At 40.4% G+C, this 27,550-nt stretch overlaps 1 protein-coding gene across 6 annotated transcripts in view; it reads right to left on the reverse strand.

Moving 5' to 3' along the window:
• pax7a (paired box 7a) overlaps nt 1–27,550 on the reverse strand; it is a 177,569-nt gene that overhangs the window by 83,846 nt on the left and 66,173 nt on the right. For all 6 annotated transcript variants that reach the window (XM_061888451.1, XM_061888485.1, XM_061888441.1 and 3 more), the window contains one exon: nt 19,200–19,399. In XM_061888451.1, coding sequence (XP_061744435.1) covers nt 19,200–19,399 — 200 coding nt within the window. The remainder of the gene's footprint in view (nt 1–19,199; nt 19,400–27,550) is intronic.

The following is a 27,550-nucleotide window of genomic DNA, read 5'->3' on the forward strand; positions in this document are numbered from 1 at the left end:
GAATTTAATTAAGATGTATTTATTATTCTTTACAATAAAAACAACATAGTATGCTTGAACATTGATTCAAATCGTCAGTATTTAAAAGGTGAAAAGGTATATGTGTTTAAAAATCCTAAAATCATTTTTAAGGTTGTATTTTGTCTCTAAAATTCTCTTTTTGAAAGTTATAAGAAGCAAAGTAAAAATATAAATGAATTTATTTAAACAAGTGAAGACCAAGTCTTTAAAATATTTTCTTGGATTTTCAAATTCTATTTGAGTTTTGTCTCTCTTAGAGTTAAAAATGTCGAGCAAAGCGAGATCAGCTTGCTAGTAAATAAACATTTAAAACAAAATAGAGGCAGCTCACTGGTAAGTGCTGCTATTTGAGCTATTTTTAGAACAGGCCAGTGGGCGACTCATCTGGTCCTTACGGGCACCGAGTTGGTGACCCCTGATTTAGACCGTATATATACAGCCCCACAGCTAAATTTTTTTAACCCAGTGCGGCCTCTGAGTCAAAAAGTTTGGGGACCCTTGGTCCACATGCAAGGGCCGGCCCCTGGCATAACCGTCCTGTGCGTTTGTTCAGGGGCCTCAACCACTCAGTCAATTTAGATGGACCATAATTACAAAACACAAAACCAGTAAAGTTGGCAAGTTGTGTTATTTGTAAATAAAAACAGAATGCAGTGATTTGCACATCTTTTTCAACTTATATTCAATTGAATGGACTGCAAAGACAAGATATTTAATGTTTGAACTGAGACATTTGATTTTTTCTGCAAATAGTCATTAACTTCGAACTGCAAAAAAGTTGGCACAAGGGGCATTTTTTTTTTTACCGCTGTGTTACATGGCCTTTCGTTTTAACAACACTCAGTTAACGTTTGGGAACTGAGCTGACCAATTTTTGAAGCTTTTCAGGTGGAATTCTTTCCCATTCTTGCTTGATGTACAGCTTAAAATGCTCAAAAGTCCGGGGTGTCCGTTACGGTATTTTAGGCTTCATAATGCGCCACACATTTTTGAATGGGAGACTACCGGCAGACCAGTCTAGTACCTGCACTCTTTTACTACAAAGCCATGCTGTTGGCATTGTCTTGCTGAAATAAGCAGGGGCGTCCATAATAACATTGCTTGGATGGGAACATTTGCTCCAAAACCTGCATGTACCTTTCAGCCTTAATGGTGCCTTCACAGATGTGTAAGTTACCCATCCCTAGGGCACTAATGCACCCCCATACCATCACAGATGCTCGCTTTTGAACTTTGCGCCTATAACAATCCGCATGGTTCTTTTCCTCTTTCGTCCGGAGGACACGACGTCCACAGTTTCAAATGTGGACCTTCCAATCATTTTAGAACTTGCAAGCGTACTTCTTCTTACTCGTCGTTGCCATGTCTCTTCCTTGTTCTTCTGCTTCGTCTCTGTTATGTTTTTGGACATTACTACTTGCCGTAGTTTTGAAGCAATGCATGATGGGAATCCGGATGTTGTGTGTCAGTTTATTAACGTGCTGGCTGGATTAAGCAAACGCTGAGAAATAGCTCTGTGCCTGCCTATTTTATGGGTTATAGATAAACCTATGGATAACGGAGACATATATAATAGTCTCCTTTTCGGGTGAGAGAGGACGCTAAAGGCAGTTCCTTTAAGGCACGCCCCCAATATTGTTGTCCGGGTGGAAATCGGGAGAAATCCCGGAAAATAGTTGCCCTGGGAGATTTTCGGGAGGGGCACTAAAACTCGGGAGTCTCCCGGGAAAATCGGGAGGGTTGGCAAGTATACGCTGGACTTCCACCTTGTGACGGTTCAGTCCCATGACAGTGATGGTAGTCATGGTCCTAGATGCAGAATGACAGCAGGAGGCATTGTGTAGGTAAAAAGGATGCACACTTTAGCATTGGGAAGGCTACGCATTACGTAAACTAAACAGGCTATAAAGTCAACTCACTGAATGCTGGACGACAGGAATGGTTTCCACATACAGCAGATGGCGTCCACAAAGCAAAATCGCAATAAGGGCTCAGTTTATGTAGATAAGATTGTTAATTGGAAACAAGTGTGTGGAGCGAGTGCTCTGAGGTAGAGGTAAGGTTTCTGGTAGTAAAACCACAATAAAAGCGCTGAACAGGAACTAAAACACCAAACATAGGACAACACAAGACATGACAGGTCAAGTCTCATTCGAACTCAGGTTGGAAATGTTCGGACAATATGGCAAAAAGCCACGTTACATTTTAAATCAAAGTGAAAGAGAATGGGCACCGTTTTTGTTGAAAACAAGTGATAAAAAAGTGTGAGGATAACCACAGAAAAAAACCTGTAACTCATTGTGACAAAACACATTGGTACTCGAGTGTCTGTATTGGCGTGATTAAAATGGGGTTCCTCTGACGCTGGGGTCGCGACTACCAGAGGTAAAAATGAATTTATGAACAAGGTCAAAATACTAAAGCATTCATGCAGAGAGAGGCGCTTTAAGCGTTGGGAACGCTATGCTATCCTAAACAACACTAAACTAAACTAGCTACATAGAAAATGTCAGAAAAATTGTATGTAAATTATCAAAAAACTTTCCGTTCTCCGAGTTCCCAGTGAACGGACGAAAGCTGTCTTTGTTGCACTAAGCCTAAGGCTGGGAAAATTCCACTGTGTACGATGGGAGGAGACGGGAGAGGTTATCTATTGTCATCCAAGACCTGCCCAAGCTCGATCCAGGACCAGTCCAAGCCCGAGGCATCTTTTTTTTTTTGTGTTAATGTGACCGAAAACAATGGCTGTTTACATACCCCCCCAAAGGGAACGGCGTGGCGCAGTTGGGAGAGTGGCCGTGCCAGCAACCTGAGGGTTCCTGGTTCAATCCCCACATTCTACCAACCTCGTCACGGCTGTTGTGTCCTTCAAAAAGGCACTTCACCCTTGCTCCTGATGGTTCGTGGTTAGAGCCTTGCATGGCAGCTCCCGCCATCAGTGTGTGAATGTGTGTGTGTATGGGTGAATGTGGAAATAGTGTCAAAGCGCTTTGAGTACCTTGAAGGTAGAAACGCACTCTACAAGTATAACCCATTTACCATTCCTTTAGAAACAGCAGTTATGTAAACAGGGAAAGTCCAAATACAATCTTTCGACAGAGCGTGCCGGATATTGTACAAGAGTACAGCCTGGAAGTTTCTTCTCAAGTTGAGCCAAATTTAATTCTGTCTTTGTTTAATTCCTTGCTTCTTGTCTCGTTTAATAGATATCAGTTTTTGAACCTGACAGAAAACTTTTCAGGATACTTACAGCGTTCTTCAGAACGCAACCATGGTTGAACTTAAATCGACCCGATTGTTCATTGAAAACAGGTGCGTGGAGCCTGCGCTCAAAGGCAAAAGTAAAGTGGCTGCAGGTTAACACACGCAAAACAGGAAGCGCAACCAAAATAAGAGTGCGAGACAGGAACTGAAACATCAAAAATAGGAATCAACAAACTCAAAACAAGACATGACCTACGGAAACAGGTCATGACAGTTCCATGGGAACACAATCATCTTTGAAGTAAACATACAATTTCAGAAAGTACAAAACAATAGAATTGACTTAGAACATGTTTAAAAATTGTGCAGAAAATTAATTTAGTATTGTTTAAATAAATATGCTTTTTTTTTTCTTTCAAGTTGCTGCACTTCCTGCGAGATCTGCTTCGTAGTTTAAAAGCACTGACAAAACAATATACAGATTGCTATGATGGTGAATGTTTGACATTGGAACCAACATTTTTTTTCCAATTATAATTTACTTTAATACAATAAATTGTTGCCTAAATGGCTTAAAAAATCTGGCTAATGCATCTATATCAGGATCATTGCCTGGAAAGTTCAAATAAAATTTAAAAAAAGCTTTTGTTGGCTGTAGAGACTCCAATACCAATATTTTTTTACTTACTTTTTGGTAATTTTTTAAATAAAGGGAACCACAAAAAAATGGCATTATTGGTTTTATTTTAACAAAAAATCTTAGGGTACATTAAACATATGTGTCTTACTGCAAGTTTGTCCTTAAAATGAAGACAGAGGTCTGGGATTTTCATCATAGGTACACTTTAACTGTGAGAGACAGAATGTGGAAAAAAAAATCCAGGAATTCACATTGTAGGAATTTTTAATAATTTATTTGTATATTATGGTGGAAAATAAGTATTTGGTCAACCATTCAAAGCTCTCACTAATGAAAGGAGGTTTTGGCTCAAAATCTCACGATACATGGCCCCATTCATTCTTTCCTTAACACGGATCAATCGTCCTGTCCCCTTAGGAGAAAAACAGCCCCAAAGTATGATGTTTCCACCCCCATGCTTCACAGTAGGTATGGTGTTCTTGGGAGGCAATTCAGTATTCTTCTTCCTCCAAACACGACGAGTTGAGTTTATACCAAAAAGTTCTATTTTGGTTTCATCTGACCACATGACATTCTTCCATGTGTTCTCTGGCAAACTTCAGACGGGCTTGGACATGCACTGGCTTAAGCAGGGGTACACGTCTGGCACTGCAGGATTTGATTCCCTGTCGGCGTAGTGTGTTACTGATGGTAACCTTTGTTACTTTGGTCCCAGCTCTCTGCCGGTCATTCACCAGGTCCCCCCGTGTGGTTCTGGGATTTTTGCTCACCGTTCTCATGATCATTTTGACCCCACGGGATGAGATTTTGCGTGGAGCCCCAGATCGAGGGAGATTATCAGTGATCTTGTACGTCTTCCATTTTCTGATAATTGCTCCCACAGCTGACTTTTGCTTGCCTATTGTAGATTCACTCTTCCCAGTCTGGTGCAGGTCTACAATTTTTTTTCCTGGTGTCCTTCGATACCTCTTTGGTCTTGGCCTTAGTGGAGTTTGGAGTCTGACTGTTTGAGGCTGTGGACAGGTGTCTTTTATACAGATAACGAGTTCAAACAAGTGCCATTAATACAGGTAACGAGTGGAGGACAGAAGAGCTTCTTAAAGAAGAAGTTACAGGTCTGTGAGAGCCAGAGATCTTCCTTGTTTTATTTTCCACCATAATTTACAAATAAATTCTTTAAAATTCCTACAATGTGAATTCCTGCATTTTTTTTCACATTCTGTCTCTCACAGTTGAAGTGTACCTATGATAAAGATTACAGACCTCTGTCATCATTTTAAGTGGGAGATTTTGAACAATCGGTGGCTGACTAAATACTTTTTTGCCCTACTGTGTGATTCATTAGTATTGCAGTACTATGTTAATACCGATATACCGTACAACCCTAGCGGTGACTGTTTGACCCTGGAACATACTTTTCTAATTGATCTAAATATGAAAGATGTGCATTCTTCGAGGTTCCACTGTTGGCCTGGTCTTCCTGATCGCCTTTTTGCCTTCAAATCCCCTCATCCACCTTCAGTTCCTGGCACTGTGCCGCCGTCTATCATCTCTGATCTTGAGGTTAAAACAACCCTTCAATGGGATCATAGAGACTGTGAGCACCCCCACACCCTCATTCCTCCACGCTGGCTGCCGTCAAAAAGAAGCCGCGCGACGCCTTTCAGGAGCCAATTTGCAACATGTTGCTGCAGATGAATGGCGGCCGAGGCGAGAGATAACGACAAAACTAAATACACCGCTGACTTCACATCCGCCCGAACGCGCGGAGGGTGATGCAAACAGTCTCAACACACAAACACTCTTCTGTCTCCGATCACGCAATAACAACACCCCCCCTCGTCCCTCCTCCTCATCCCGCCGCCCCCTCCCCGTCATCTTCCCGCCCGGCCTGCCTTCCCGCCTTCCAGACTGCTGGCACTATGCTAATTAAAGTAGCTAGGAGTGTGAATTTGAGAGGAGAGTGCGGATTAACTTGATAAGTATCAGCAGTACAGAAGCACTGTACCAAAAGTCATTTAAATTCTAATAATAAGAAAGTGTTAGAACATTCACTCTGACGCATTGGCAACCATTTTTCCCCCCGCCGCAATCTACATAAATCCTATTTGTGCCTTTATGGAACATAAACCCCACACTGGCGGGAATACCGTTTTTTTTTGCCTGTTGGGTTCCACTTTGCCGCCGCTCGCTTCCATTGTGATTTTTTTTTTCTTCTCTCGCTTTTTTGCCGCTGGTGGGCGATTGATAGTGAAACAATCGCGACTTTGTTATGTATCCCCGCTTGGTTTGTGTTGGTATTATGAACGTGCAGCACCAGTCTGAGCTGCCAAGCATTTACGAAGCAGAAGGATTGAGACCTTTATTGAATTAAATCAATCATGAGTTCCGTAGCTCCTCTTAAGACCGCATTTTCGACAATTCCATGTGCCCGAGTTTTGTATGCAAAGAAAAGGCCATTGAGGCACGCCTGGAGGACTTTGAAGCCCATTGAAACACCAGCAACCTGACATTAAATGGCATAGGTTGAAATAAAACCTAAATAGATTGACATAGTGTTAGGTAAATCACTATAAAAAAGTAATGTATTACAGGAAATACTAGGAAAAGTATTTATTTTTTATATATTCTGGTGTATGCAGTTAGGAGATGTTTCATGAGAGCAGAGTGCTTGAGTGTGTGTCTTTAAAAGGTGGTGCTTGTTTCCCAGTGAAGTGTGATGTCAGCAAATGCTCACACATTGGCTGTATTAGCTAAGGATTGGTAGACTAAGGGCTGGAAGGAAATGGTTGACAACAGAGCTTGTGGCATGTTTTTGCTAAAAGTTAGCACACACGCATATACATACACACACATATATCCATATATGTATATATATATATATATACACAGTACATATGTATACACACATATAAACACATACATACACATATATATACACACACCCATATATATATATATATATATATACACACACATATATATACACACATTTATATACACACACACACATATATATATACATATTATATATATATATATATATATATATATACATACATATAGATATATACACACACATATATAATAATAATAATAATAATAATTATAATGATGGATTGGATTTATATCGTGCTTTTCTATTGATAGATACTCAAAACACTCACAGAGAAGTGAGAACCCATCATTCATTCACACCTGATGGTGGTAAGCTACATCTGTAGCCACAGCTGCCCTGGGGTAGACTGACGGAAACGTGGCTGCCAGTTTGCGCTTACGGCCCCTCCGACCACCACCAATCATTCATTCATCATTCATTCACCAGTGTGAGCGGCCCCGGGGGCAAAGGGTGAACTACCCTGCCCAAGGACACAACGGCAGCGATTTGGATGTCAATAGGTGGGAAGCGAACCTGCAACCCTCAGGTTTCTGGCACGGCCGCTCTACCCACTACGCCATGCCACCATATATATATAAATACATATACATACATGTGTGTATATATATATATATATATATATATATACATACATATGTATATATAGGTAGACCAAGGACCTCCTTTGCCCCTATATCACTGAGCACATTGTGCATGTGGCACAATTTGTCAGTGGTGGTAATAAAACAGTAGTGGTAGCTCCTCTCTCAGTGACAGCAGGACTGATAAAGATGGATGGGGGACACAAGGAGGTCTAAAAATGCCGGACACTTTCTCTGGGGAACCCCGACACATATTGACGGTGCTGGCCTCCCAAGTTGCACCGTCGCGTCCTCTTATGGAGGACTTCCCTAATCATCGCCATGCTGGATAAACCCGGTGATTTATATGCCGATTGTTTTGTTCTTAACCCAAAGGTCTCCTGAGGACATCTGGGGGATGCGTCATTGCAGCTGTGCAGGAGAAGACGGGCTTTTCGGGCCAAAGGGTCTCTTTGGGCACCTGAATGCTGAGGTGCAGCTGGAGCTTGTTTCACATGTGCAAAGCACACATGCACATTCCACCCCCCCCCCCCCCAAAAAAAACAACTAAGGATGGAATTAATGGCACATTTTAGCTTCTTCTGTTTGGCCTTGCTGACCATGTTTGACTCACTGAGACGTCCAACAGAACATAAGTTCATCTTTTATTTGGCTCTAAAAGTCAAGGGCACTTTGTATTTTGTGTATGAATGAATTAACCTGATTGCATTATCAATCTGCAGTTATGCATGATAAATGCAATGTTTTTTTGGGGGGGTGATTAATCGCATGCAACTCATTAACTTTAACATCCCAAATATATAGACCAGGGGTCGGGAACCTCTTTGGCCGAGGGAGCCAAAAAGCCAAATATTTTGAAATATATTTCCGTAAGAGCCATATAATATTTTTTTTAACACTGAACACAACTAAACACGTGCATTTTTAAGTAAAACCAACATTTCTAGAGTATAATAGGTCTCCTAATCTTTGTAATAACATTGTTATTCTGAAGCTAACTGTGGAGGGTGCGTGGTCTGCGGGCCTGCAGCGACAGGTGCGTAGATGGCCCACCTGGGCCTTGTTATCTAATCACCTGTCGCTCTGTTATAAGCAGCAACCAGGAGGAGAGATGGGGTTGGGGCTGGAAATACAATTGCTGGAAAACAACTGAGCGATTTATTGAAAAATAAAACAATATTGTAACCCTGAAACAGGCTCTCATGTCGGTGCTTGGGGGTCTGAAGAACACCCAGGAGGGCAAGGCCCACACTAACCAATAATAAATAAATAACTTCTTACCATTGCCGCAACTTTTTGAACTGGTGCGGTAGAAAACGGATGGACGGATTAAAAATGCATGAGAATAATTGATATTTTGAACATTATTTTTAACACTGTGATTACAAGTGGAATTATTCATTACTTATCGTGTTAAGCAACGTCAGCTCAGATTTATCAGAGTGCCAGATGCAGTCATCAAAAGAGCCACATCTGGCTCTAGAGCCATAGGTTCCCTACCCCTGATGTAGACAGTACAGGCCAAAAGTTTATTTAATGTTTTTTTCCTTATTTTCATGACTATTTACATTATAGATTGCAGTGATGTGCGGTGAACGAAACACCAAGTGAGGCATAAATACTTTTTTTTCTTCTTTTTTTTTCTATTTTAACTTAATTTCATGCAGCTCGAGTCATTGTTGATTTAGGTTGCACATTAGAGTTACAGGAGAAAAAAAAGGAGTTATTCGCTTTCATAAAAACGTTATCATAATGATATTATGATATGATAAATGGGTCCAAAAACTATTTGATAAAGTTGTTAATAAATACTTTTTGGTCCCATTTGCTTTTAACAAAATAAATCAAGTATTGTGAGTGTATCTTACCTTTCTGTATTTGTATCTGAAGCAGCAATGGCTATCCTCCGTGAAAACGTACTTTGTATGATCGCATTCGTTTTGTCTGAAAGTCCAGTTTAGAAAAGTATTTCATCTTGGATACAGTATATAATCCTCCATATTGGCAGAAACATTCATTTAATTCAATTTCATTCCAAGAAATTAAACAATATTTTTGCATCTGACAAAAAAGACCCACTAACGCTGGCTTACTCTAATAAAAATGCCATGTTTGTTATAAATACAGCTAAAAAAAAAAGAAGAGAAAAAAAGGCTAGCTTCCGCTGGAGAGACCTGTGTCTGCTAGCTTGAGCGCCCCCACTTCTCCCAGTGTGGCAAGTCATTTAACTGCAAGTTGACAATATATCGCCCCCTACCTTGAGGCAGAGGTACTTGCTGCCTCAAGACCTGCCCTTTCCACGTGGCAACAAGCATGCTCCACCTCGCACACGCCCAATACACACTGCGTGTAGCCATGGAGGCACCGCCTGTGTCTGCCTCACTTCTCATCTGCTGCATTGTTTTGATCAGGAAACATGGAATTCCCGCGATTTTGACCATGAAAATTATCAAAATATACAGGAACCACACCAAAATCACATAGAAAGCATAAACCAAAAGAGAAATATTAAAACTTATTTTATTTTATGATTTAATTTTGGAACATCTCATGGTTAAGCCACCTGGTAACAGGTGAGGCACTGCCTCACTTGCCTCCCCTGACAGCACGTCACTGGTAGATTGTCACTGAAGGCATTAAAACGATGAATGAACACATGTGGGGTTATGTACTTTACAAAAAAAGGTGAACTAACTGAAACATTTTTTTGTATTCTAGTTTCTTCAAAATAGCCACCCGTTGCTCGGATTACTGTATTGCACACTCTTGGCATTCTCTCGAAGAGCTTCAAGAGGTAGTCACCTGAAAGGGTTTTCACTTCACAGGTGTCATAGTTTCAATGCCTTCAGTAACAATCTACAATGTTTTTTGTGATTAATCACATGCAACTCGTTAACTTTAACAGCCCTAATATATATACACAGTACAGGCCAAAAGTTTATATGTTTTTTTCCCCCTTATTTTCATGACTATTTCCATTGTAAATTGTCACTGAAGGCATCAACACTATGAATGAACACATGTGGAGTTATGTACTTAATAAAAAAGTGGTGAAATAACTGAAAACATGTTTTGTATTCTAGTTTCTTCAAAATAGCCACCCTTTGCTCGGATTACTGTTTTGCACACTCTTGGCATTCTCTCGAAGAGCTTCAAGAGGTAGTCACCTGAAATGGTTTTCACTTCACAGGTTTCATAGTTTCGATGCCTTCAGTGACAATCCACAATGTAAATAGTCATGGAAATAAAGAAAACACATTGAAATGAGAAGGTGTTTCCAAACTTTTGGCCTGTACTGTACACTTAAAAACCTCTTAAGGCCCAAGCTGTTTGTTTACATGCTTTTTTTTAATTATTTATCTTTGCTATTTGGGCTTATTGGATCCTAATTAGAATAAAAACTAAAAATCATCTTTTGATATGATGTACTTAGACCATAAGTACACAAGTGTGTACTTCATGTGTAGTGACATGCTAAATTTTATTTTTAAACTTTTTTTTCCAAATTCCATTGTATGTTATAGTCTTCTGACACCACCCGATAGCAGTATAAGTGTCAATATGTCAGCATAAGACTCCAATTCAGTAGTGCACACAATTTTGGAAATAAGAGCTAAAAAGGTGCTGTCCACGCATGTGGCCACTAAGGCCTTAAGAAGTTTTAATGGTAAACAACTCCTGTAAAATAAATAATAAATACATGTTTAACTGCCAATAAATATTACACATTTGTGGACCATTATGTGTTTTTAAGGAATTTAGCTATTATTAGAAGATGGAAATTGATCTGCTTGACAGTAGACAAAAAATTTAAAAGTAAAAGCCTTTTTTTTAAAAAGTTAAATATTTACATATGTATTTTGCGGTGTTTTATACAGGTATTAGTAAAAAGGAAAATAGTAATGACAAAATATCTACAAAACCAGAACATCATCACAACAAGTGGTATGCATTCAAAGCCAAGGTTTGGTAGATTTTACTGTTAATATCACTATAAGTGAAGTGAAGTGAATCATATTTATATAGCGCTTTTTCTCTAGTGACTCAAAGCGCTTTACATAGTGAAACCCAATATCTAAGTTACATTTAAATATATGGGGGTGGCACTGGGAGCAGGTGGGTAAAGTGTCTTGCCCAAGGACACAACGGCAGTGACTAGGATGGCGGAAGCAGGGATCGAACCTGCAACCCTCAAGTTGCTGGCACGGCCGCTTTACCAACCGAGCTATACCCACGCGGGCCGGACTGGTACAATCATGGCATTAAAACTTAAAAATAACGACAACTTCAGATTATTGTCTATTCCTAACTTTGGCCAAAAATAAAACAAGCACATTCTTAAAATGTACATATTACAATTAATCCTTTTGGCAAAACGCTTGAAGTTAGTTAAAAAAATCTGAGGAAAAAAGATATCGGTGCAGTTTCAAAAACACCATGGAGAACACAATGAACTTAGACTTTGTCTCAGTGTTTTTACAAAGCTGTTACACTTTAAGCACTTTCTGTTTCGAATTGTCATGTTGGCAGTTCACCATTAAAGATGTGTTTGGAAAAGCAATCGAGTGTTTCCTCAAACTGCCACTTCGGTGACTTCTGCAACTGCCACAACACATTCATTTATCATCATTCAAATATTACAATCGTAATATAAACTAAAAAATCATCAAAATGACACCACAGCTGAAATCAAGGTAAGATAACTACAAACTTAACTTAGACTTAGAACCCCTTTTCCTGTCATTCAAATTTGAACTTTACAGTACAGATAACAATGACATTTTATTGCATTAGCTCATGGTAGTGCAGGAAAAAAAGCGCAGTCAGGTGCAGATACAAATAAATAAATTACTGTACAGATAAATATATTGCACTTTTGGAAATGCATTAACGTTTGTGGATGTTTGTTATATTGTCTTTATATTCCAGCGAGTTAATCCGTTTTTGAGGGGAATTGAGGGGACTATTATGAAGCGTTCAGGAGTCTTATGGCCTGAGAGAAGATGCTGTTGCAAAACCAGCTGCGGAACCTCTTTCTAGAGTCCAGCAGTTAATCATATATTGGCTATGTTAGACAATGTAAACATAGCAGATAAAATAAAAAGAAGAACAAATGTAGAACCAAACATTTTTGCAATGGAGTTCAGGGTGCACATCATGCATTCGACCAATTGCAAACGCTACGTTGAACTCCTAACTACAAAGATGATGGTCATGTTGACTCAAGTCTTTGTATCTAACCGTTCCGTATTTTATTCGTTGAGTGGATACTTTACAATGAAATACGATACTGCCGCCATCTGCTGCCAGCCACAAGAGGAGCAGCTAAATGCTCTCACCTGCCCTAATTGGAGTAAGGCCTGCCAATGCAAAGGTCCTTAAAGTCAGCTGACATGTCATCTTTAAACAGTGTGATGTGTGTTACACCTAAATGTACTGGGCATAACGTTAAAGTGCATCCCTCAGTGGAGGCTCCTCTATGGGATCTTGAGGCACTAGGAGGTTAACCCCTTTAATATTGTTACCCCAGGTGGCCCTCGGCAAAGGCCTAGTACCTGAATGCCCCCTAGCCAGGGTGTGGAGAGGCAGAGCCGACGGACCGACGGCGGGGCAGGACATGCTGTGGCCCTGCTCAAGATGGCGGCAAGGAGGCAGAGAATGCCACGGAACAGAGGCTGGGAGCAACGCCGCAATCGAGATCAGGTGCGTGGCTCACACACCGGTAATCAATCTGCGTATCTCCTCGCAGAGTATAAAAGGGGAGAAGGAGGAAAGATCAGGGAGAAGTGGAGTGTCCGCAGCAGATGCAGCAGTGCCGGAAGGAGCAATAGCAACAGAGAATAGCACAGACGAAGACAACGACACGGCAACTGAAAAGCAGACCGGAGCGAGCAGCGGAAGAGGAGCTGAAAGAACGACCCGGCCGACACTGCAGCTTTATTGAAAAATAAAGAGTCAAACCTGTGCTAAAGCGATGTCCTTCCTGAGTGGTCCACACAACCCACAGGGACTACGGCAAAACAGGCGGAAGACGGTAGATTTAAGAACTACCACAATGGCTGCGATGGCGGGAGAAGGCTGCAGCAGAAAAGGACCATAACCCGATTCTGTCAAGGATCGTGTGATGTCTGTCTGTGCACCAGTCTCCCCTCAATAAAACAAAGTCACGCACAGGCATCCTCCATAAAGGGATACACCCCTACCAGGAGGATCTTCATACTCATTCGAGTGACCGGCGATGACACTTGAATTGCTATCCAGTGAACACATTTAGAACAGCAGTTTCTTTCATTAAATGAATGCCTGTCAAACTTGGACTTGGATTTGTTTTGCTTCTTCCAGGCAAAAGATGATTTTGCACGAGCCAGACGTGAATGTAAGTACATATTTTATTTATTTAAACACTATAATTCAAAACAGAAAAACAAAGGGCGTGCACAAGTGCGAATAACAAACTAGACTATACTCAAACAAAAAAACAGCACAATGGCAGTACTATACACAAATGAACAAAATACACTAACTGTGGCACAAAACAAACCAAAACGAACAGCAAGGCGTCAAGGTCGGTACATGAAACTGTGGTAAAAGGTCTCAGAAGGTAAGGTAGTTAAGTAAAGTTCAAAGTTGCCAGGACAAAGACAGAAACAGAATGGCTTAAATAGTGACTATGACGATGATTAGCAACAGGTGTGAGGGCTGAGGACAGGGGCGTGACTTGGAGACCAGGTGGAAACTAATGGGTTGGCATGGAGACGAAAACAAACCAGGAAGTGCAAAAACAGAAGTGAATGTCCAAAAAAACTAAACATAACATGACCAAACATGACAAAAACAAAACATAATCCATACATGTGACATATTTAGCAGACGGATCTTGCGGGCCGCGTTAAACCTGTTCGCGGGTCTGATACGACCCTCCGGCCGTATGTTTGACGCCCCTGGTATCGAACAACCTCCTGGAACGGATTGTGTTGAATTCATTTCCCATGTTGGGAATGTGGATTTGTAAGTATTTCAACAGGTTCCTGCTTAAAAAAAGGGTTCTTGAAAGCAAACGTTGTCAGTGAGTTTTTTGTTTTTTTTCCAGGGGTTTGCAGATGAATGATCTACATTGGAGCAGCTGCTTCCTGCACATGTACCGCGTGACTCGCACGTCCAAAACGCAGCCACGGCAACGCGGTGCCTCATGAAATAAGAATGGTGAGACGGACAAAGACATGTGTGCAAGCAGTTAGTCCGGGGCGAGCAACACTTAGCAGGGCGCTGCGCACTACCCCGGGGTTCAGACCGAGTGTGAATGACCGGCGGTAAGAGGAGAGGGGCAGCCCCACACTCCCACCACTCAACCGGTGGCTGATTGATTAATGTTGTCGGGGCACGAGGGTCCCAGGAGAGGATGAGGAAGGCCGTGTGATATGTGGAAGGTTTTACAAGCAGCGGCGAGCTTGAAAGCCATGGGATGAGATCCCGGGCCAAGGGGCCGGAATGAGAAACCCAGCAGGAATGCGTTGACTTTCTCTTTTATTTTTTTATTTCTTCGTTTTCACCTTCCACCCCCTACTAAAGTTTGGGAGAACAGCTGCCGCCATAACTCTACTGTAAATATTTTCCCTGGCTCTGACACACAGCTGCATGGCACCCAGGCAGAGAGACGGCTACAACATGGGAACTTTCTTTAAAAAACACTTCAAGCAGTAGGAATATCATCTCTACACGCTCGCAAACTGCAGCTACTGACAATGAGGCCGTACTCAAAGCAATATTTATGCTCATTTGACCATAAAATAACCTGTTTCTTCCTCAGTAAGAAACAAAAGTACCGTATTTTCCGGATGATAAGCCGCATCCAGTAAACTTTGGAAGAAAAAAAATAACTTTTCATATATAAGCCGCACATATTTAGATAGAAATATTTTGTAAATGTTTTTTTACGTACCTTTATTTTTTCCAAACAGTGTCTGTGGCACGGCAGTAAAACGGCTGATCCAACAAAACAGAAACGTCATTGATGCCTTAATTAATCTTTAATAAGATGAATAAAATAATTTATGATGTTTAACACAATTCTTTTCCCCTTGTACTGTGTAAACATTTTGAGTTTGACCAGTTTCTGAAAGTAGATCATTTTAGTTCCTATTCTTTGCTTTAAATCGCTGTTAGCAAAGGAAAATCCACGGATTAACCAAACTTGTGTATAAGCCGCATCCACTAAACTCTAGAAGAAAAAAATTACATTTCATATATTAGTCGCACCGGACTGACTATAATCAGCATATATGCATTGTAAAATCAGATATTTACATAGAAAACACTTGCAAATGTTTATTTATGTACCTTCATTTTTTCCAAACGGTGCCTATAGCACGGCAGTAAAACGGCTGATCCAACAAAACAGAAACGTCATTGATGCCTTAATTCATCATTAATGAGATGAATAAGATTAATTAAGGATGTTCAACAGGATTATTTCCCCTTGTACTTTGTAAACATTTTGAGTTAGAACAGTTTCTGAAAGTGGAGTACATTGTATTATGTGCTTTAACTTGCTGTTAGCAGAGGAAAATCCACAGATTAGCCGCACTTGTGCATAAGCCACATGCACTCAATTCTAGAAAAAAAAAAATACATTTCATATATTAGTCGCACCGGACTATAAGCCACAGATAGATGTTGTGAAATGAGATTTTTATATAGAAAGATTTTTTAAATGTTTATTTATATACCTTAAATGTGTTCAAACAGTGCCTGTAGCAGGGCAGTAAAACGGCTGATCAAACAAAACAGAAAAGCCATTGATGCCTTAATTCATCTTTAAAGAGATAGATAAGATTAGTTTAGGATGTTTAACAGGATTATTTCCCCTTTATACTTTGTAAACATTTTGAGTTTGAACAATTTCTGAAAGTGGATCATTTGAGTTATTATTCTTTGCTTTAAATCGCTGTTAGCAAAGGAAAATCCACAGATTAGCCGCACTTTTGTATAAACCACATCCACTAAACTCTAGAAGAAAAAAAATGTAATTTCATATATTAGTCGCACCGGACTATAAACCGCGGATATACATTGTGAAATAAGATATTTACATAGAAAACACTTATAAATGTTTATTAATGTACCTTAATTGTTTACAAACGGTGCCTCTAGCATGGCAGTAAAACGGCTGTTCAAACAAAACAGAAAAGTAATTGATGCCTTAATTCATCTTTAATGAGATGAATAAGATTAGTTTAGGATGTTTAATAGGATTATTTCCCCCATGTACTTTGTAAACATTTTGAGTTCGAACAGTTTCTGAAAGTGGAGTACATTGCATTATTTGCTTTAACTTGCTGTTAGCAAAGGAAAATCCACAGATTAGCCGCACTTGTGTATAAACCGCATCCACTAAATTCTAGAAGAAAAAAATTAAATTTCCTATATTAGTCGCACCGGACTATAAGCCACAGATATACGTTGTGAAATTAGTTATTTATAGAGAAAACATTTGTAAATGTTTATTTATGTACCTTAATTGTTTACAAATGGTGCCTGTGGCATGGCAGTAAAACAGCTGATCCAACAAAACAGAAACGTCATTGATGCCTTATTTCATCTTTAATGAGATGAATAAAATAATTTATGATGTTTAACACAATTCTTTTCCCCTTGTACTTTGTAAACATTTTGAGTTCGACCAGTTTCTGAAAGTAGATCATTTTAATTATTATTCTTTGCTTTAAATCGCTGTTAGCAAAGGAAAATCCACAGATTAGCCGCACTTGTGTATAAACCACATCCACTAAACTCTAGAAGAAAAAAAATGTAATTTCATATATTAGTCACACCGGATTATAAGCCGCTGATATACATTGTGAAATAAGATATTTAAATAGAAAACACTTGTAAATGTTTATTTATGTACCTTAATTGTTTACAAACGGTGCCTCTAGCATGGCAGTAAAATGGCTGTTCAAACAAAACAGAAAAGTCATTGATGCCTTAACTCATCTTTAATGAGATGAATAAGATTAGTTTAGGATGTTTAACAGGATTTTTTCTACTTTTACTGTCTAAACATTTTGAGTTTGAACAGTTTCCTAAAGTGGAGTACATTGCATTATTTGTTTTAATTTGCTGTTAGCAAAGGAAAATCCACAGATTAGCCGCACTTGTGTATAAACCGCATCCACTAAATTCTAGAAGAAAAAAATTAAATTTCCTATATTAGTCGCACCAGACTATAAGCCACAGATACACGTTGTGAAATGAGTTATTTATAGAGAAAACATTTGTAAATGTTTATTTATGTACCTTAATTGTTTACAAATGGTGCCTGTGGCATGGCAGTAAAACGGCTGATCCAACAAAACAGAAACGTCATTGATGCCTTAATTCATCTTTAATGAGATGAATAAAATAATTTATGATGTTTAACACAATTCTTTTCCCCTTGTACTTTGTAAACATTTTGAGTTCGACCAGTTTCTGAAAGTAGATCATTTTAGTTCCTATTCTTTGCTTTAAATTGCTGTTAGCAAAGGAAAATCCACAGATTAACCGCACTTGGGTATAAGCCGCATCCACTAAACTCTAGAAGAAAATTTTTTTATTTCCTATATTAGTCGCACCGGACTGACTATAAGCAGCATATATGTATTGTAAAATAAGATATTTACATAAAAAACACTTGCAAAAGTTTATTTATGTTACTTCATTTTTTCCAAATGGTGCCTGTGGCACGGCAGTAAAACGGCTGTTCAAACAAAACAGAAAAGTCATTGATGCCTTAATTCATCTTTAACGAGACAAATAAGATTAGTTTAGGATGTTTAACAGGATTATTTCCCCCTTGTACTTTGTAAACATTTTGAGTTCGAACAGTTTCTGAAAGTGGATCATTTGAGTTATCATTCTTTGCTTTAAATCGCTGTTAGCAAAGGAAAATCCACAGGTTAGCCGCACCTGTGTATAAACCACATCCACTAAACTCTAGAAGAAAAAAAAATGTAATTTCATATATTAGTCGCACCGGACTATAAGCCGCTGATATACATTGTGAAATAAGATATTTACATAGAAAACACTTGTAAATGTTTATTTATGTACCTTAATTGTTTACAAACGGTGCCTCTGGCATGGCAGTAGAACGGCTGTTCAAACAAAACAGAAAAGTCATTGATGCCTTAATTCATCTTTAACGAGATAAATAAGATTAGTTTAGGATGTTTAACAGAATTATTTCCCCCTTGTACTTTGTAAACATTTTGAGTTCGAACAGTATCTGAAAGTAGATCATTTGAGTTTCTATTCCTTGCTTTAAATCGCTGTTAGCAAAGGAAAATCCACGGATTAACCGCACTTGGGTATAAGCCGCATCCACTAAACTCTAGAAGAAAAAAATTACATTTCATATATTAGTCGCACCGGACTGACTATAAGCAGCATATATGCATTGTAAAATAAGATATTTACATAGAAAACACTTGCAAAAGTTTATTTATGTACCTTCATTTTTTCCAAATGGTGCCTGTGGCACGGCAGTAAAACGGCTGATCCAACAAAACAGAAAAGTAATTTATGCCTTAATTCATCTTTAACGAGATAAATGAAATTAGTTTAGGATGTTTAACAGGATTATTTCCCCCTTGTACTTTGTAAACATTTTGAGTTTGACCAGTTTCTGAAAGTGGATCATTTGAGTTTCTATTCCTTGCTTTAAATCGCCGTCAGCAAAGGAAAATCCACAGCTTAGCTGCACCGTTGTATAAGCCGCAGGGTTCAGAGCTAATAGTCCGGAACAAAAAATACGGTACTCTTCAAGAAATGAAAAATGACAGCAAACAACAACTGAGAGTGGTTAGGACTCTACCTGCACTCGGGCCTCCGTGAGCTTGGTCCTCTGAGCCAGCTCCTCCCGGGTGTAGATGTCGGGGTAATGTGTCCTCTCGAAAGCCTTCTCCAGCTCCTCCAGCTGCTCGGCGGTGAAGGTGGTGCGACTGCGCCTCTGCTTCCTCTTCAGCGGCAAGTCGGGCTCCGAATCAACGTCGGAACCGTCGTCCGTGCGGCTACCTGAGGGGCCGAGAAGGGGGGCCGATGAGTGCGATCGTTTTATTTCAAGTCTTGCTCCAAGAATATTATCTTAATCTGTGGATATTTTGTCGATATACAGTAGAAGAGGCCCTAATGCGCAATCCTGCCTCTGAGGGAGGGGGGCAGAGGAAGTTAAGCGCTCCAGAGAGAGAACGGGGGTAGTCGGGTTAATCTGCACAGGCCACCTTGCTGCTCCTCGCCTCTGGTTGGCCCAGGGCATGCCGCTTAAACACAACACAAAAACACACAGCCGCAGTGTGTGCAGCATAATATCGCGGCAAAGCCCTGCTTGTGTTTGCGTCTGCTGTCATTAAGTGAATTAGAACACATTTTACACCACTTTTGAGGCATTCAACTAAGCCGAGTTTCCGCTCGAGGAACATAGATACGGGCACAAAGCTGCACAATCCGGGCCGACAGGGGAATTTTTTTTGACAGCGCCACCATTGCAACATTACCATTATAACTGCATTTAGAAAAATTGCATCATTTTCACCACCTCTGCACGTCTATTCAGACGGCATGGCCCCCTTTTCATTTCATGTCAGAAAATTCTTATTTTCATAATTTCCTCATTGAGACACTGACAAGGCGGCGGTGATGTGCCAGCGTTGCCGCGGGGCCCTGTTGGATTGCATCACGCGCAGTCCAGAAAAGTGTGGGAGAGGGAGAAGAAAGGGACGATGTGGAAGAAGAGCCACCGGAATCCCGCTTCTGACACCGCTCGGCTTCAATAAATGTATTTATTTTATTTTTTTTTAAAAAGCAGAAGAATGGTGACCTACAGCAGTGGTCCCCAACCACCCGATTGCAAATGAGACCCAAAAAAACTTCAATTAGGATGCACTTTATAGTCAAACAGCAAGTGTGTAAAAAGAGCAATACTTTAAATATTACAACTTTTTAGGGCTTAACATAAGACTACATTGAACATAAAGGCAAAGACTACTCCCTGACGGGGTAACACACCATAGTCATCTAACACACTACCGCCATCTAACGTCTTGTAATTGCAAAGTCTATATGAAATACTTGCAAATGAGACCCATAAAACTTCAATTACGATGCACCGTTATAATCAAACAGCAATTTTGTAAAAAGAGCAATACTTTAAATATTAACACTTTTTAGGGTGCAGCATAGGACTACATTGAACTTAATGGCAAAGACTACTCCCTGACAAGGTAACACACCGTAGTCTATGCACTACTGCCATCTAACGTCTTGTAATTGTAATTGCATGCAAAATCTGTATGTAATACTTGCAAATGAGACCCAGAAGCATGGAAAAACAATGTTTGGAAAATTGCTTAAAATGACTAAAATGTTATTAATTTTTGTTACTCATTACTTTGCCAAAGAGTAATCGAAATACAATTAGAATGACTAATAAATGTGATACATTTTTAGAGGAAGTAATTAGTGCCTTCATTTGTAAAACAAAAACTTAATTTATCTGGAAATCGGTACCATTGAGTACCAGTACCAATAACCAGGTTCTGGGAATTGGTACCGTATCGTTTCAAATGCAAAAGGTACCCATTCCTACACACATTACGCATTAAATTGGTACTGGGCCGCAGAATAATTTTTTAATGAATTTTTATTTAAAAAAAAAAATATATATATATATATATTTTTTTTTTTATTTTTTTTTTTTATTTTATTAAATCAACATAAAAAACACAATATACACTTACAATTAGTGCACCAACCACAAAAACCTCCCTTTCTTTGTCTTTTTCATGACAAAGAAAAAAAAAATAAATAAAAAAAGATTCCCCCCCCTCTCCCCTCCCCGGGCCGCGGGACAAATTATTAAGCGTTGACCGGTCCGCGGATACAAAAATGTTGGGGACCACTGACCTACAGTATAGTAATGTCATAGTACAGGGATTTGCAATCGGATTTTCTTGTCCTGGAACATGGCGGCATTCACACATTTAGGGATGGGTACCAAATTCGGTACTTTTAGTTTGCACCTCCGAGCACGGATTATTGTAAAATCGAACGGTGCCATACTTGGATAGCACGGTCGCTGTCAGGACTTTGACATGTTTTGCTTCTTCTACGCAAAGGATGATTTGCACGAGCGAGACGTGAATGTAAGTACTAGAGATGCGCGGTTTGCGGTCTCATCTGCGGAGTCCGCAGATAAACCGCGGGTCGGGCGGTTGACATGACGAAAAAACTGATTTTAATTAGATTCGGGCGGGTGGCGGTTGAACCATCCGGAAATATTTGATATACATGGTTCTGGGATCGGTATTCTTTGCCATTCAAAGAGCCATTTAAGACCCGTGTCATAAAGCGAAGAAGACAATAGGAGACGCTATTATTCTCTTGAATGACTGCCAGCAGTCACCCGGATAATACGTATTAGGGCGTGTTATGAAGCCATTAGCTTTGTCGCCTTCTACAACATGTACGATCTGCTTGTCAGTCCAGCATCATGTTGTGTGTGGCTTCTGTGGCAACACGCACACGACTGAGAGGCATACTGGGTGACACAGAGTACACTAATGGTTGTGGTATAAACAATTTTAACACTCTTAGTAATATGCGCCACAATGTGAAGCCACACCAATTAAGAACGACAAACGCATTTCGGGAGAACATTCTCACAGTAACACAACATAAACCCAACACAACAAATACCCAGAATCCTTTGTATTCATGACATGCCCTGACTATTTTATACACCCCGCTAGCAGCAAACTCCGCCACCTCCCCCCCGTGAGTCGGTAAGGTGGACGGGGCTGGAGGCGCGGGGGTGTAAAATATATTCAGGAATTGTCACGGATACAAAGGATTATGGGTATTTGTTGTGTTGCCTTTATGTTGTGTTACTGTGAGGATGTTCTCCCGAAATGTGTTTGTCCATCTTGTATTGTGTGGCTTCATAGCGTGGGGCATATTAGTAAGTGTTAAAGTTGTTTATATCACAACCATCAGTGTACTCTGTATCACCCAGTATGCCTTTCAATCTTGTACGTGTCATTGCGGAAGCTGCACACATGTTACCGGACCGACAATCGGTTCGTACATGTTGTTGAAGGTGTCAAAGGCAATGTCTTCACAGCACGCCCATATTCTTGTCATCAGGATGAACGTTATTGGATAGTCGCAAGAACATTAGCGGCTCCAATTTCCTGTATTACTCTGTGAAACAGGTTTAAATAGCTCCGTGAGTAGTAAAGGCGGCCGACCTCTGATATGTTTCAGCGGGCGGTTGGCGGGCCGGTACGGTCCTGATAAAATGTTGGTTCGGGTGAACGGCGGGTGGATGACGACTTTGGTGATGCGGTTATGGATGATATAATTGCCTATCTCTAGTAAGTACGTATTGTTTTATTTATACACTATAATACAAAACAGGGAAAACAAAGGGCGCGCTCGGTGGCGGATAATAATCTATACTATAACTTCAAACAAAAACAGCACAATGGCATGACTATCTACAAATAAACAGAATATACTATCAAAGGCACAAAGCAAACCAAAAACTTGCACTGAGGCATAAATACAAAAAGTCTTACGTGGCGTGGTCACACAATAAACAGCGTGGCAAGGCATGAGGGTCCGGCAAGGAAGGGTAGGGGCGTGGTCATGAGGGTTCAATACAATCCAATAGGTAAAGTAGCCAGGCCGAGGAACAGAAAACAAATTACTTAAATAGTGGCTATGGTGATGAAAAACAGGTGTGGGGCTGCGGGCAGGGCGTGACTTGGAGACCAGGTGGAAATTAATGAGTAACTATGGAAACAAACAAAACCAGGAAGTGCAAAACGGGAAAGAAGAGTCCAAAAACAAAACATAACATGATCAAACATAAAACTGATTTACAAACGTGACAGTCGCAGACTCAAACACTTGTCGGGCAAACAATCACTGAGAGCAGACTTGGTCAAACTGCATCTAAGTAAGGTTGCTATTTGTCATGCTAACAAAGTAAGTATTCCCGAAAGAAAATGTTCGAACGTACAGACAGTCTACACTGGCGCTAAAAATGCGCTAGCTCGATGCTAATTTGCACTGATTAGCACTGGTGATAACACATGCCGATTTTGAAACCTCCAAATTTTGTGACCAAAACTTAAAAATTAGGATGATCATTGCAATCAAACCGTAAGAGTGTAATAAGTACAATACTTTAAGTATGAACACTTGTTAGGACCCAACATAAGACCACGTTGAACTTAATGGCAAAGACTACTCCCTGACTGGGTAAATGGGCTATACTTGTATAGCGCTTTTCTACCTTTTTTAAGGAACTCAAAGCGCTTCAACATTATTTCCACATTCACCCATTCACACACACATTCACAGGCGCTTAACAGGACCCATCAGAACCAAGGGAGAAGTGTCTTGCTCAAGGACACAACGGATGTGACTAGGATGGTAGAAGGTGGGGATTGAACCAGGAACCCTCAGGCTCCTGGCACAGCCACTCTCCCAACTGCGTCACGCCGTCCCTCTTACCCGTCACTGGGTAACACACGAAAGACTATACACTACTGCCATCAAACGTCTTGTAATTGCAATTGCATGCAAAGTCTATGTAATACTTGCAAATGAGACCCAAAAAAACGTCAATTAGGATGCACGTTATAATCAAACAGCAAGTCTGTAAAAGGAGCAATACTTTAAATATCAACACTTTTTAGGGCGCAACATAAGACTACATTCAACTTAATGGCAAAGACTACTCCCTGACTGGATAACACAGCATAGTCTATACACTACTGCCATCTAATGTCTTGTAATTGCAATTGCATTCAAAGTCTGTATGTAATACTTGCAAATGAGACCCAAAAAACTTCAATTAGGATGCACGTTACAATCAAACAGCAAGTCTGTAATAAGTACAACACTTTAAATATTACAACTTTTTAGGGCTTAACATAAGACTACATTCAACTTAATGGCAAAGACTACTCCCTGACCGGGTAACACACCATAGTCTATGCACTACTGCCATCACTTTCCCAAAGAGTAATCAAAATACAATTAGAATTACTAATAAATGTAATACATTTTTAGAGGAAGTAATTAGTGCATTCATTTGAAAAACAAAAACAAAAACTTAATGTGCCTGGAAATCGGTACAATTGAGTACCAGTATCGATTCCCAGGTACTGGGAATTGGTACCGTATCGATTCAAATGCAAAAGGTACCCATTCATACACACATTACGCATTAAATGAAGGACAGCAAGCGTAACTGTCCATAATTTCCATTGACAAATACAGTGCGGGCCAATCTTTCTAGTCTTGGCTTAGCAATATTGTGCACTGGCAAAAAAAACCCCAAAAAACTCTAAACTTTTCTTTTGGGAAAACTTGACCTTCCCGGTAAAATACGTAAAAGACGAAAACAACGTTCAGTCGAGATGAGGAGTTGGGCAAAAAGGAACTTTCCTTTCCTTATTGACTCACTTACTCACTACCATAGTGGTTAGCCGCCCTGAGATCGGTAGGTTGTGAGTTCAATTCCCGGCTGAGTCATACCAAATACTATAAAAATGGGACCCTGCTTGGCACTCAGCATCAGGGGTTGGAATTGGGGATTAAATCACCAAAAATGATTCCTGGGCGCAGCCACCGTTGCTGCTCACTGCTCCCCTCACCTCACCTCCCAGGGGGTGATCAAGGGTGATGGGTCAAATTTAGAGAATAATTTCGCCATACCTAGTTTGTGTGTGACAATCATTGGTACTTTAACTTTAGCGTTTAAATAAAACACACTAAACTACACTAAAACTTACACACAAAAGCGCAACTCTGTTCAAACTGGGACCGTTGTACTTATCTGCATTGTCTAGTAAATATAATTTCATATTATAAATATTTTTTTTTCCTGGAGAATTATTTTCTTGTAGTATTATGATATTAAACAAATAATTCAAACCAACTATCTTTTTATACCCAAACAGTGATTTTAAAGGCCTACGGAAATTAGATGTTTTATTTAAACGGGGATAGCAGGTCCATTCTATGTGTCATACTTGATCATTTCGCGATGTCGCCATATTTTTGCAAAAAGGATTTAGTAGAGAACATCGACGATAAAGTTCGCAACTTTTGGTTGCTAATAAAAAAGCCTCGCCTTTACCGGAAGCAGCAGACAATGTGCACGTGACGTCACTGGTTGTAGAGCTCCTCACATCCTCACATTGTTTACAATCACAGCCAGCAGCAGCTAGAGCTATTCGGACCGAGAAAGCGACAATTTCCCCATTAATTTGAGCGAGAATGAAAGATTCGTGGATGAGGAAATTTAGAGTGAAGGACTAGGAAAAAAAAAAAAAAAGGCGATTGCAGTGGGAGCGATTCAGATGTTTTTAGACACATTTACTAGGATAATTCCGGAAAATCCCTTATCTGCTATTGTGTTGCTAGTATTTTGGTGAGATTAAATAGCACCTGAAAGTCGGAGGGGTGTGGCCACGGGTGTGTTGACGCCGGAGTCTCTAAGGGAAGTCACAGCAGCTGCAGCAGGACGGAAGCTCCGCTGATGTCTCCGGTAAGAGGCGATTTATTACCACAATTTTCTCCCCGAAAATTGCCGGTTGACATGTGGTCGGGATCCATGTTCACTTTACTGCTCTGATCAATAGTAAAGCTTCATCTTTGGGAATTTTAAACAAGGAAACACCGGCTGTGTTTTTGTGGTTAAAGGCTAAAAAGCTTCCCACCTCCATCTTTCTTCTTTGACTTCTCCATTATTAATTGAATAAATTGCAAAAGATTCAGCAACACAGATGTCCAGAATACTGTGTATTTATGCGATTAAAGCAGACTACTTATAGCTTGGATCGGGCTGGAAAATAATGTCCGCTACAACCGGTGACGTCAAACGCACGCGTCAACATACCGTGACGTTTTCAACACGACACTTCGCCGGGAAATTTAAAATTGCAATTTAGTAAACTAAAAAGGCCGTATTGGCATGTGTTGCAATGTTAATATTTCATCATTGATATATAAACTATCAAACTGCGTGGTCGGTAGTAGTGGGTTTCAGTAGGCCTTTAAGACCGAGGGACATACCCAACCCTGATTATGGCGGACTGTTACACCCCGGATCACCTGGCCACTTCCTTCCTCGCGCTTAAGTCATCGTTTCCGTTTCCAAGCTCACTTGAGCGGCATCTTTCGACACGAGTGGACAAAAGAATACTCCAACGTAGCCTTCCGAATAACAACTGTGAGAACAAAAGAGCAACAGAGCTGGCAGCGTCTCAAGGCCAGCTCCAGAGTTTAATTAAACAAGGAATTAGGGGATTATATGGGGACTATCATCACAGGCCACTCCACCAGCCTTCCACCAACATTTTTTTTTTTCGTCCCCCCCGAGCTCGCGCTCCACGATTCTCCGCGGATTACACGTGGCCGCCGGACATGAGGCCGCATTCATTAAATCAATTCTTCAGTCTTATCCTTTTTAATAAAGATTGATTCTTAAAACGAGCGCCGGGGGGGCACCCTTGAACATACAAAAGTTGAATATGTACATACACCGCGTATCCCTTTGTTGGTTTTCGCCGGGATGCGCATGTCCAAGTCGACACTTGAGACCGCTTCCCAAGGTCACACCGGCGTCCTACAAGGCGGTGACGTCGTCCCCTTCTTTGATTTTAGCCTTTTTTTTTTCCCCGAGCGCAGACTTTACTTTGCTCGGGAACCCGTGGCGGCCCCCGGGTGTCACATTCAGACCTGCCAGCGGGGGGAAATGACTGATAACCCTCGACAGCTGATAGCATGTACTGCAACTCTCCATTAAGCCCTGCAGAGCCAACACATCTGCTCTTAAACATGAACCACAAGCAAAAGGTCAACAGTCCTGCCTGTAATGAGGAGTAAGGGGGGGTGGGGGTGGGGGCTGTTTATTACGTGGTACAACACAATGCATGCACAGCCCAGCTGGGACTCGGAAGTGTCTAGGCCTCCTCTGCCAAGGCCGACGATTATATGCAGAGAAATTAATGAAAACCTAGGATTCAACTGGAAAATGTGTTATTCATTATCGAGACTCAAAAGTGATACTGTTGTGCTCCAAACCTTAAAGGCCTACTGAAACCCACTACTACCGACCACGAAGTCTGATAGTTTATACATCAATGATGA

The sequence above is a fragment of the Nerophis ophidion genome, linkage group LG02 (genome assembly GCF_033978795.1).
Source record: "Nerophis ophidion isolate RoL-2023_Sa linkage group LG02, RoL_Noph_v1.0, whole genome shotgun sequence".
Classification (NCBI taxonomy): Eukaryota; Metazoa; Chordata; class Actinopteri; order Syngnathiformes; family Syngnathidae; genus Nerophis; species Nerophis ophidion.